Raw genomic sequence first — 13,436 nt, forward strand, 5'->3', positions numbered from 1 at the left:
ACACTCAGACGTGACAAGAAAAAGGAGAACTGACTCTTTGCTCCACAGAGCCTCGCAGCCAAAGGCAACCACAGGCTGCGTGCCAGTCAGAAAGAGCAGTTGATGCGCAGCAGGCATCAGAAAGACAGACATTGGTAGAACAAGGCAGTGTGCCATTTCTGTCCTCTTTCTAGAGGCACAAGCATCCCATTTGATAACTGTCTACACATGGCTTTGTGGGAAGCTGTTGTAGGCACTGCTGCGGCTTACACAGACCCTAATGTCCAACCCTGAGAGGGAGCAACCATTGTCTGACAGAAAACCCATTCCTCACCCAGGCCCCAAACCCCTCATTACTCCGATAGATGTAGAGCAGCTGGTGGGTCAATTTATTCCAGGGTGGGGGGTTATGGGGGATACGGCATAGGAGAACTAACCCAAACAGCATCCATCTCAATCGCAGCCTAAATACATTACGCTCTCCCTCTCTCTCTCCCAGTGGTAAAGCGTCAGTACCAACTGGCTAATCAAACCACATAGAAGGCCAATCCAGCCTAAATCTCATACAGAGTGAGCTAGTTCTTGTTGATGATCCTCTTGGGACTGGATATTAGGTAAAGGATCAGAAAGAGATTTAGCAAGGCCTCCCTAATTAAACTAAGCTCTTCACCAAAGCACTGCAACCAGACTTTTACGTAGGTAATCTAAAAATGCGTGTGAGGAGCTGGCAAATTTCATAAGACTGCTTTGCTGGGGTGGAAAGATGGATAATTTTTTAGGTGAAATAGCAGTCCCTCAATCAGAACAAGGTTTTTTTTGTTTTTTTTTGGTCGATACATTTCCAGCCAACCAGAGATGCGCTTCAAGTTGGACTAAATGGTTTCACAGTGACACCAATCAAATAACACCATGGTTCTGGACATCCTGCAACAGCAAAGAACCCTAGAGACTAATTGGGTTTAGGCAGCTTGTTCTGAAGAACATTATTTATAGATTGTTTAGGAGCATGGCATGCTGTGCCATGCTGGCCACCTTCATGTGTATTCTTGGCCAATAAGTCATGGGACTTGGGGTTGCCTTTCAACACCGGCAATCCTTACAGCGCAACCTGACACTAAGATGGTGTCCTAGGTATGACCTCCATTACGCAAGCCTCAATGGAAAAGGATGTTTCTGTGAACCAAAATAAGACACGGGGGACGGCAAGCAGATCCATCATCTGTCGGGTAATGACGAGGACATGGCTGACGGGGACTTTGCGTCCAATGCATGCTTTGTGAATCATTATCGTTTGTACCGAATGTGACTTATCAGTCCTTCCACTGTACAGGCAAATCTATACTCCAGACATGCTAGAGTAAATGTTCAGTGCAAAGGGAGTAGGATTTGTCTGTTAAACTAAGAGGCATAAAACAGCTGTGAATTTGCCTAACGGTTTGGGAATGAACACACTGATCTATTACCATCATCCCCTATCAGATCCACACAGCCTCAGAGGTTTACACAATAATGAAACCATGATCCAGGACTTCGTTATTAAGGAACACCCGAACGGAGCCGTGGCTACCCCAAGGGTAATTATAAGGGAGCCATTCCTGCTGCAGTGATGTATAATTAGTGACTCGGGTCAGGAGGCGGCCTGGTTCAAAATTAAGAGGAATTTCCTGCATTTTGTTCTAGGTCACTTAGGCAGCTAATTTTGAAAAAGGGGATTCTAAAAGGCCACTTTGCCAACCTTAAGGTTGAAACAGAAGAAATGTCAAGGCCTTGTTACCCGAGTCAAAGGTATATACTCTTTGGGTAGAAATGCAAGGATCAAGGCCAAGAACTATAAAGCTGATCCTCACTTAAGTGTTAATAATCCTCACTTATTAACAGAATAACACAAATGTAAGTACCAGCTGTGTTTTTGATGACACTTTGATACACTGCTCATTCATATCAATATGCAACTAACAGAAAATCTACTTCTAGAAGTTCTTACCCTACCCTCCATAAAAAGCAGCATCTCCATTTATCTTGCATCTGACAAACAAGGCAGCAGAGACTCCTTACTCTGTTCACTAGACATGCTAACATGCCACTAGACATAGGCCAAGATGCCAGCTAGGTTGACCTATATTTATAAACGCTGTCTGGAACTATATGCGCTGGATTCACTAGCTTTTTTTTTTTTAATTTTTTGAAGCCAATCGGTTTGGGACGCGGGGATTCTCTATGCATCCTGGGTCACTTGGAGAACGGGATCCATCGGAGTGTCCTCGATGCAGGCCGTCTCCCCAGGCTTTGGCATGCTGCAGTTTCTAATGAACTGGAACAAGGCCATCCTCTCATTATGCAACTCACTTAAGGAGAACAAATCAGCACTGGTGTTAAAAAAAGAAGAAGCTACATTTCTAAAGCAGACTACAGAAAACAGTCTGCTATGTGAATGTTCACAGTAATATTTAATGGAGAACAACGACTACTTCAGAACATCCAGATGAAACAAGAGAACTGAGAAACTGTACAGCCAGTTGCTGCTTTCAAATGTGCTTGTGGTGGAATGGAAAGGAAGCCAAATGGAGTTTGGAGAAAAGACCGGTTGTAAACTTTAGGTTAGATGGAGGCTAGTGATTATGCGGTGGCTCTCAGAATAACATCCCTTTTGTGTGGATTACAGCCACAGAGCCTGCATGCAGATCTCCTCCACATGGAAAGAATTTGGAAGAAAGGTTTCCAAGAAATGCCACCCTTTAACAGCAGAGCACCCTGAGATTTAAAGAATGAAGCTCTTCCTTAAAGAATGTACGCAGCCCTATATATTACAATGCTTTGTAAGATGAATATATATCTGTGTACTATGTGCAATATTTCGGCACACAATGACTGTTGTAAAAGAACCCATTACTTCAGTGTATTCCCCCACCCAAGTGAGTTTACGAGAAAGAAAACTCAATTGGCTTGGGTAGATAATGAAATGTACTGGACATTGTGAACCAGACTCACTCCTTTCTGAGAACATAATATAGTCTGCTTCCCTGCTTGTCTTGAATCAGCCACATAGATGGTTGTAGGAGGAGATGGCCAGTGCCTGGCACTGTCAGGGCACTAGTGTATGTTTTCTCCACAATTCAGTGACAGCATGGCCCCTTTTCCTACGCAGCGATCGCAGAATTGTCTATGGCAGATCTGCCCTACTTCTGGGGCCAACTCTGACTGCTTTTCATGCCTGATCACCGATGCTAGCTCATGCAAGGCTCAAACACATGCTTGACTGAAACAAGCAGCTCTGGCGCTCTAGAGATATTCCATTGCCCTCCCAGGTTCTAGGAACAGCCCGGCCGCAGAAGCCGAGGTTATGGCACATACGGCAGGCCTCAGGAGGACCTGCATGTGACCTTGTTTCTGGCTTCCCTGATATCCCTTATGGTAACAAGATCAATTAACGCCCCGGCTCATGTGGTGTGGTCAGTGGGAATGTGCCAGTGGCCAGAGTGCCAGCCAGCGACTCCAGCTGCAAGAAGGCGGGGGGTGTGGGTCTGCAGCAGAGGGAGAAAACTGGGTGACGACACACAAGCAGGGTGTTGACTGCTGTCCACCATGATTCCAGGCCAAGACTGGGAAGATCACACCAGCGAGGACACACTGCTTTGTGGAACATACAGCTCAAATCCCCCCGACCATGCACAGCACCAATTGCAAACTGTTGACTGCTGCCATCTCGGGGGTTCCCACAGTAACCAGTCCTCCTTTGGGTAAACAGAGAGAACAGCAGGGGGATGAGACCCCACAACGCTGTTGTCAACATCTCACAAACAAGAGCAACATTCAGCGCTGGCTGTTCTGCGCTGTGTAATCACATTAGTGGCTCTTTAAATGTGTATAGAAAGATGTACATTTATACTGCAAGTCAGGACTTATTACAGATCGAGCATGGACTTTAGATGACTTCTGTTCCAGTGTAAAAAGTCTAACTAACCAGCATGGGTCTATTGAGCTGTTGTTGAGTTAAGATTTGGCCGTGTGGTATACTGGGCAGAGAATTCATCACCCAAGTGTTACAGGCACAGGGGAAGAACAGCTGCCCTGATGTTTGTCTAAGAGCAGATGTGTGACTTAACGACCAGACCACACCTCAGTTCTGCCCTGTAAAAACAATATTCCCTGTAAAGGCAATTGGAGTCACACTGTGCAATAGTTTCCATATACTGCTTTGACAACCATGAGTGGAGATATGAAAACATTCTGTTGTCCATGTCTCAGCCATTTGGGAAGAATGCTTGGAAGGGAAGAAAAATCAGTGAATATTGTGCATTTCACAAACATAAGTCAGAATTTGGATTGTCTAAATTCTCTCTTTCCAAGCATACAGAATCACACTTGCCAAAAAGATGCAAATACCAAAGGCAAAACACCTTTCTGAAAAAGGTCAATTTGCTGTTCTACAAGGACACCAACCTCAAGTGAACAGCACCTGGACCACAAATGCACACTACTTCTGGACGTATGCTGATCAGCAGTATGAATGATTGCGATATAGAATGACTGCACTTGCTGACAGTACCAGTACCATAACTGGCAGCATTAGAGGACTCAGCTGGTAAAGTCATGCAAATTAATGACTTTGTACTTAAAGGCTATCTAGTTATAAGTCAAATGTTCACAAAAAAATAAAGGAGTGCCTTGATATAAATATAAACTGAGGATTACTAAAGACTTTGGTTTTAGTTTCTTCTACTCTTCCTGAGGAGCATAGTGGAATTCGAATAAGCAAAACAAAGGAAAGCCAGCTTCATCAATACTGTGCGCTGCCCGAACTAGAACAGGAAATGGTCTATATTTGTTTCACATGGCTAATTAAAGCCAAGATGCTAGCTCAGGCTATATTCAATTGACTCAGGGCTAAAGCACTTGGGTCATGACTTTTGCAAATGGAGTTCATTTGTAATGGCCACTCTTCTAAACTAAAGTCTTACTGGAACAGCAATTGGTCTGGGCTAGTCAATAACCAACACTCCCTGAATCTGACCCATCCGGCCAAGTCAGAAGTGTTGAATCGAGTCGTTAGTTCTGGCTTTGTTTTAAAAAAAGGGTGTTGCTACAGATTACCACGCAACTTACCTTCAACGCTGTCAGAGCAGGATGTGCCTATGCCGGTGTCGCCACTGTCGGAGGCGGCGCTGTGACGTCGGCCACGGTTACTGCTGCTGCTGGCGGTGGAGGAAGAAGGCCCCTGCCATGCTGACTCACAGCCTGGGACCCACCCAGGGGAGGACGTGCTGGAACCTAGATGGCCCAACAGAGGACACGGTCACCAGGGAGACGGTGGCCCACGCGGGCAAACACGCAGCACAAAGACGCTAAACAACCCCAGCGTGAGCACTGGAGGATCGAATGAGGTTTGAATAATAAGACGCAAGAAGCCTGCCTGCTTAGCTAGACATCACCGAATCCTGATTTCTGCAGCTGAGGTGACTGGAAACAGCCAGTTACTGTTGAATGTTTAGGGGAAAAAAAATGACAGATGTTCACATAAATATTAAAATGCATCACAAATTCTGCTTTCGTGATAAACATAATATAACCTATGGCTTAGAAAGGCTAAAGCAATAGGCTTGCGTAATACTGTATACAGTAGTGCATTACCACGGTACAGTGAGTAAGGAAAGTGACATGGGAAGAATGCACTGTAAGGAAAGTGACATGACAAAGAAAAGGGGAAAACCAGTTAGCACACATCCAAAGGCAAGCTGGCACAAGCCTCTTTCAGTGTGAAACCAATGGTAGCCTCACTCAGCCTGACCTTAGCTGCTCTTCCCCTCTGTTTAACAAGGACAAATTGAGGACAAGCGAAGGCGAGAAGCACAGACGCAGATGTCTAGTCATCCACCGAAGAGCCTGTCCTCTTTATCTGCTAACCTGATCTATTTTGGGGTGTAATCTGGTTAGATGCAGTCATTAAGGCTGCCCTCTTTAAAACCAGCCAGGAGGGAGCTTAAGAGTGAAGGCTTGTGTTGTGGTTAAAGTTTCACAGCAACACATGTACTTCCATATATCTGTATGGGCACATAAGTTAAATATTAGTATTGGTTCATGTGATTGATATTTTATGTAGATAATGGAATGCCTTGCTCGTCCATGAGTAAGTGGTTCTGCCCTTATCCAGGCAGCAAAACGTTGGGTCTGTAGCCTCTCTCTTGTAGTGCATCAAGGTCTAAAATCAACTAAAGGCATAAAATTGGAACAGGCAAAAAACCTTTTCACCAAGTTATTAAGAGTCCTGAAAGCATACAGTTTCAATGGACAAGCTTTCAATGAACCACAGTTCTATAAAATATACAATCTGTGACTCCAGCTTCTGCTTTAGGCAACAACAGAGCTTTATCTATACAAAAAGGGAATGCTGGGTGAACTGGGTACAGGGGCAACCATCTACTGAAAGTAAAAGCATGCTCTTCAAAAATGTTTCAGATTTTTAGCTAGTGTCTTAACCCAGGAAGATGCAGCACACAGTCCAATACAGACATGACTGAGATAAACCTGTCTCTATTGAACTGATTTCAAACCAATCACCATCACCAACATAGTATCCCATTTCAGTTATGTCTCCTTTATTTAAAAATTATATGAAAACACTATGTTGTATGACACTCTTTGCCATACTTAATTACAGGAGATCATATCGGGAGAACTGCAGTCTAGAGAGATAATCTAGTTGTTTCATTTAGGTTTTAAAATGTCCCAGCAGAAATGGATGATGACCGTTTTCCTAAAGCAAGGAACGTGACGAACTACATACTGCTACATATTGAGGTTCTCCCACTTACTCACTGTGACAGCCGTTATGCCTTTATATAATTAACTGTTGGTAGTATGTCGGTTTTGTTTTTTGTTTTTTTTACTGAAAAATACAAACAAAAACAATCTGCACACTTCTACCTGTGACATTACTACAATTCACCGTAGATTTATTTCTGAAGTATCAAGGGCTGGTGCAGCTCTTAGCCAAGTAGTCAAGCTGTGTCAAAAAGATTTGCTATAAGTATTACAATCGGTTTTATAAAATATTACTTCCAAACACGACAGTCAAGAAAAAACAAAACGGATTTTACTTGCATTTGGCTTAATTTTTTAGCAAACATTTCCATATAGCTTCATCCTCAATTCGGCGGTAAAGCACCCAAAGAAAGCCAAATGTTGGTTATCCAATAACCCAACAAAGCTAGGCTAGCAAACCAACTTCGAATCTGGTAACGCTAATTACACAATTATAATCCTCGTGAAATGACGTTTCATAGATGAGTAATGCTTTCTGTGTGAAGCCAAATTACACAATATCCAGCTCGCTTGCTAGCTAGCTGCGCTAACTCATCTCTGATGAATCACAACGCATATAAGCAGGCTTCAGTTAGTTAGCTTGTTGTATACCTAACAACTATAAATAAAAGATGCTTAAGATACTAGCTAGCTACCTTAGCAGCAACGTTGTCCTTTAATTTAAGATATACACCAAGCTTGGCTAGTTAACACCTCATTTTAGCTCGATAAAATGAGGTAAGATAGTTAGCATTATCACCTAGAGAAGTCGCAATTCCAGGGCAACCAAGGCGAACTAGAATGAAGGCAGTGTTGCTAGCGTTAGCTCTCTGGCTACGTGTCGCCCTTACCCGTATATAACGATGTTAGTTAGGTAACGTTACCTCAGTTAGGTAGGATTTATAGCTAGCTGGTTTAGCTACTGCCAAAGAACCCACTGATGATATTGGTTCATAGTAATCCCGAAAACCCGAGCTATCTTATCTTATGTTAGCTAATCTAGCTATCTTAACAATAAGATGCCGTAAATCATAAACCGAGATTCCGTAAGGAATCAAAGTGATTTAATCCAGAGGCAGCCCGCCAGCCAACGTAACCTAGCTCCGTATCATCACACGCCAGTGGTGGGTTACCTGTTTTATAAGCATCAAATCCGACCTCGAAATCGTTTCGGCCCCACATCTCGACTGGTTTCATGAGCTAGCGTTATCAAGCTAGCAAAACAAGCGATGTTGAGAAGGTCGTTTCCAGAAAGAACCGGGATTCCCAAAATCCGAGCCCAGCAACACGAGTGGATGCGCTGGCTAGGTAGAACTGTAATCCATTTTTTACGATAAGACAGTACACGTATGAAATCATCAAACGTAAAATCGCCCTATTCCGCGATAATCATGAGCTCCGAATCAGCTAGCTACTGCATATGTCAGGAATCCACAAGAGCCTGCACCGACTACAGTCGACTCGCTTGGCGACTGTAGCGAGACGATGTGCTCTCACTCTTCGCAGGAGAGAAAGCGCAGTCAGAGCGTTAATACCTCCCACTCCCAAGCTTTTAGACACCTTGGCAGCAAACCAAGGACTCGAGAAACAGAGCGTGGAGGCTATTCCTGTACCTGCATTTCTGACACGAGTAAAGTTTCTTCGAGTGGATCTTGCTCTGGACATGTACACCTCCGTGTAGGCAGCTCTCCGCGTTGATCGGCAAGGCGCGAAGTCGGTTATTGTGACCTCCAAGTCAATTTTGCCACGTTTAGGAAACTCACTGCGCTTAGGACAGGCAAAGTAATGGAACCGACTGAGGGCTTTAACATATACCAGTATAAAATAGTGCTATATCCAGTATGTTCAAATTCTTGTCGAAATTTCTTTACTTACATTATGAACGTTAGCGGGAGTTTTACACTAGGCATTAGTCTATTTACACTAGTCATCAGAAGTATATCGCCCATCCACTCTGGACTGAAAGCATGCTTTGTCAAAAGAAAACGACCTTCACAACGTTTCAGCACTCTTAAGGTCTATTTAAATTCATATGTACTCGTTGGCCTAAAATCTTTCAATAGGCCTAGCCCCGTAGTAAAAGTTAACGAAAATGAAGTTTTAGCTGTTATAGATCAGGGAGACTTAAAAAAAACCATTCGGTTTAGTTTTGGTTTAAATGTTTTACTTTTAGAAGAGGAAGTGCTTTTATAACTAATGTTTTATAATGGAATTTAATTTACAACTGGTAATAAGAAACAGATAGCTTGTATTGCTTGTATAAGCCTGTATTGTGATTTTTCTCTTTTCCATGATACCAGTCTCAAAGTTACACAAAAAAAGTGGGTCAGTGAAGCATTTGGTAGGCTATAGAACAGCTTGGAACCAGTTGGATGCTTTGTTCGAACATTCATGAAGACATTCATCTAGGACAGCAGTGATGTTCCGTGAGATTTGTTTTTATAAAGAGCAGTCGACTGCTAAACATCATTTGATTTGAACTAGTGACACAAAAACTAAAGGTTTTCACAATCCCCCTCCCACTTTCTACAAGAATTTCAGCAGAACTATTTAGGACACTGGATTCCATTTGGCACCTGTTCAAGGACTTGCAACTGACTGTCAAAGACATGAAAATTTGCCTCAAAGACATCCTGAAAAATGTAAGTAGAATGTATGATCAGTACAAGTATCGGAATATAATGTTATAGCTACATGAATAATACAGTTCCCATTGTGATGCAGGACAACTTATCTAAACATAGCAAAGATGAACTGTGAGAAAATAATTCCTAAGTAAAGCATTCTTCATGCATATTTATATGTGAATTTGAGTGTAAACATCCACTCGTATTACATCGATACACTGCAATGATAGCCTATTCAAGAGATTTAAATTTCAGTTACGATGTAACCATCCTATAAATCCTCCATTCATTCTATTGCATGCTCCCAACTCAGAACAAAAAGTCTTCAAGGTTCCACACAAATGCTATAGAGCACTATAAATAACTTCTATACTGCCATTCAGAAAGTACATTCAGTCCTTAAGTGAGATGGTGCAGTCAGCAACTTCAATCTCTGGCCAATATGGATAATGTCCAACATATGACTTTGTCATATGCAGACCAGTCTCTAACATAAAATAACAATAGCTTCATAATATATAAGTTAAAATAGATGCACTTCATAGATGAAATGCATGCATTTTATAAAAATACTTCTGACAAAAAGTAATTTGGCAAATAGGAACATATGTTACAGTAATATAATGTTAGATACCAAAAACACAAATATGGCTAGTTGTTGAAAATTCTACTTAAATATCACAGTAAAGTGACTTATTGACCTTTCACCACAGTATCCTATATTATAAAGTTTGGTGATTTTCTACTGGAAACAGACTACTTCACAATCTCTGTATTGCAAAACAAACACTATAGTGTAATCTTCTGTGTAACAAGCACACTGTTACAAGACATTTGGCATGGTCGTACCACAAATGTTCTTTAAATTCGGTAACCTTGTTATCTCTAACACACAGAAAGTCAGTAACTTCATGAAAATGCATTTATAACCCATTTAATATTTCTCAAGAATTAAATACAAATTAGCATGAAATGAAATCACGCATGGTGATTGGTTGGACTTAACCTCAACAGCAATAAACAACAAAATGATTTGAGATGAAGGACATGCACACGATTGCAGCATTGTTCTGAGTCAATTTACCATGAACCTACAATTAATTAATCGCCACTAATTAAGACTTGTGTTCAAGTGCACGCGAGAAGAACCCCAGAATTCATATTTACCACTGGAACTGGAAAACATGAACTCTGCTTACAGATACCTTCTAAAACAATAATCGTATTGTCTGAGTGTTAATGAGCTTGTATGGGAAGTTTGTGGATTCAAAACAACAAAACCTCCAGTCAGTCACAGCTTTTACTCCAGACAGTATTTACTGTGTGCAAGAGCTGCAGCATCCACTCACAATGCTTGATCCTGTCTAGTCATTCATCAAATTTATTTTCTCTTCACAAGATTTTAAACAGATGTACAGACCATGAAGCTATTGAGTGTCTCTTTTCTATAAAACCTTTTTTTTTCATCTAGCAGGACCTCCAGTGAAATGCTATACAAAAAATATCATAAGAGGTTGTGTGACGCTCAGTGTTTATTTACGACATATCAAGCCTGCAGTTTCCTGTCAGCCACTTGCCAAGTAAACACTTTCGCGTTACTTCAGCTTTTAAAATGTGCCAAGCAGCAGGCTGCTGTACAGATGAATCATCTTCCACCGTATGCCTAAACGTCCCCAGGTAAACACTCCTTTACAGTGCAATGACTATGTAAACATTCCTTTACAGTACAATGACCATCTAAACATTCCCGTATAGTGCGGGCTTAGTCTTGCCACACTTGTGCTGCCGAGAGCCCTCCAGGTTTCCGACAGCACCGAGTGTCTCCAGCACAACAGCAGCTATGAGCAACGCCTCGGCCCACTTGCTCAGCGCAGAGGCCGCACTTCACCGTCGAACAAAGAGCACGCTCTGCCGTGAACAATCGGACCGCTGTCAGAGCGTCGCTGCTAGAACGCAACCCTTAAGATCGTCATCAGCTGGCGGCAGACATTATAGGCTTGGGTATCACGTGCGAAGAGTGCTGAAAGAATCACACGTTGACTAAGCAGGGCATAACTTTGTTCACATTCAACATTGGCTTAAGTGATAGAATGTTTTTCGTTGACTTTTCGTGACGAAATGTCCTGTTTTGGAAGAACAAAGCTGCATTTTTGGCTCGCTGCTGTTCTCAGAGAGTAATGATCATAACCACTATCAACAAAAACAAAAACATTTCCTCCTAGAGGAATGCACACTGTGCGTGTTTTGCCTCCATTTCTGGGGGCTCTTTCAAAGAGTGCGTGTTGCACAGCATCCCGCCTCGTTACCCAAACATGGAACAGGCGGCACTTTAAGCCAACAGGACGCCACGAATCAGTGTTTTTGAGAACGTTATCAGGCCTGCGCCGGTTTCACCCAGCCTCCACTTCCTGTCTCTCAGGAAACAGGCGGCTCAGCGAGAGCCCCAGCACAGGGGACCGACAGCACATAGGCCAGCCACATCATTAGTGCATCAAAGACTTCTAACCTGAACACTACCACAAGCATTCCTAATAATGCTCTATGACCAGTGGCAATGTTCGGAGGATTAAACATAGTTGTCTTTATAAGTTACAAAAGACACATGCACGCAAATATATAAGGGTTTTCTAAAAGTTGTATTTCTGCTTAAACATATTGCAACATGTAGGTTTAGTTTCAAAAAGGACCGTCTTGCTATGTTCTACAGAACCTGTGGAGCACTCAGACATGCACTGGTCCACTGACATGATTTAAATAAGAGAAAAGCACCGTGGAAATTTAGAAGAGAAGCAAGATAAAACATTTAACTTACAAGTGTTGTTCTTCATGAGAAAGGCACATTATGCAGAAGTCATAGGAGGAAGTGGAAATACGTTAGCTAAACTGAAACTCCACAGAGGAACTCGCTCAGCTCAGCCAATAAGCAGCCACACATCATCACACCACATCCATTTGAAAAAGGGTATGTGACCACCTGTGACTTTTATACATGTAAAACAGACAGACAAAAAAGCTTGCCAGAGAAAGTAAAAGCGTGAACTCCATGGTGAATCTTTACAATTCGGACCAAAACCCAATCAAAGCAACCTTCTGATTGCTGGCAAAAGTGTCTGTTTAGTGGGCTGTAAACACATGCCTGTTTTTGATTAGGTCTCGTTTGCAGCGGCACGAAGTCATGCGTTTGGGACACCTATTAAAAGCATTCGTAGTGGGAGGCCTGTGGTGTCTAATGCCAGCCTGAAGCACATGCTTGAAAGCTCAATGCCTGCTGGGTTCACCAATCAGTTACGCAGTGTTTGTGGAAACAGGCCAGCTTCCAGCTTTCCCAGCATCTGGGGGACAGTATCTTAGAAGTCCAAGAAAATTAGGAGTTCACAAAGTTATCAGTGATCACTTCATTTAGCTCATTACAAAATTGGAAACACCACCCGAAGTGTCCCGAGTGTCTTCTGAGACAGTACACCCTTAAAGGATGTCAGAGGTTGAACACTTGGTTTTGACACTAGTCTGTTTCTGTGTCAGCACTTCAGTAACAAAAGTTACACCACGCCTGTTCAGGAATAGACCCAGATCAACCTAATGGACAGATAATTGGTTCCATTGAATTTATATGGAGAAAAAAACAGAAACAACTTATAAAGCAGTGTATATGCTACTAAAAAGCTGTGTGGCTGCATTGGCTAGTGCTTGCACGTGCACAGGGTCAGCAGTAATCCTGCTGCCATCCCTGAACAGAGCGCTAAAAAAACAAACTGGCTCAACCTCCGTGCTTCACCTGTCAGAGGACCAGGCAGAAATCTATAAGCATAATCCCAGAGAACCTCTTTAAGAAACTCTCGTGCCAGGATTACCCATGCCTCTGCACACCAGAGGTTATTTTAAATTCAAGGCTGTTACATTTAGCCATTGCTTTTAGTGGATTTGACAAAGTTAAGACTTCCCTTAAATGCAGCATATTCATTTCAAACCAAGAGTACTCAAACTCTGCCTCTGCCTCAAACATATGCGTTTGGAATGCACCAACCCACCTTC

The 13,436-nt window shown here is 42.5% G+C and overlaps 1 protein-coding gene across 2 annotated transcripts in view; it reads right to left on the reverse strand.

The window, feature by feature from the left end:
- Positions 1 to 12,439, reverse strand: part of cep85l (centrosomal protein 85, like) — a 44,266-nt gene extending 31,827 nt beyond the window's left edge. The window contains exons 1-2 of one of the 2 annotated variants that reach the window (XM_035523967.1): positions 12,217 to 12,439; positions 5,083 to 5,247 (exon numbers count right to left, since the gene is read on the reverse strand). In XM_035523967.1, the coding sequence (XP_035379860.1) occupies positions 5,083 to 5,247; positions 12,217 to 12,232 (181 nt within the window). In that variant the 5' untranslated portion in view covers positions 12,233 to 12,439. Of the gene's footprint in view, positions 1 to 5,082; positions 5,248 to 7,910; positions 8,349 to 12,216 lie in introns of those variants that run through there. The other variant, XM_035523966.1, reaches the window with a different exon arrangement.
- Between the last annotated feature and the right edge of the window lie 997 nt (positions 12,440 to 13,436).

This window comes from Electrophorus electricus, chromosome 3, assembly GCF_013358815.1.
Source record: "Electrophorus electricus isolate fEleEle1 chromosome 3, fEleEle1.pri, whole genome shotgun sequence".
Lineage (NCBI taxonomy): Eukaryota > Metazoa > Chordata > Actinopteri > Gymnotiformes > Gymnotidae > Electrophorus > Electrophorus electricus.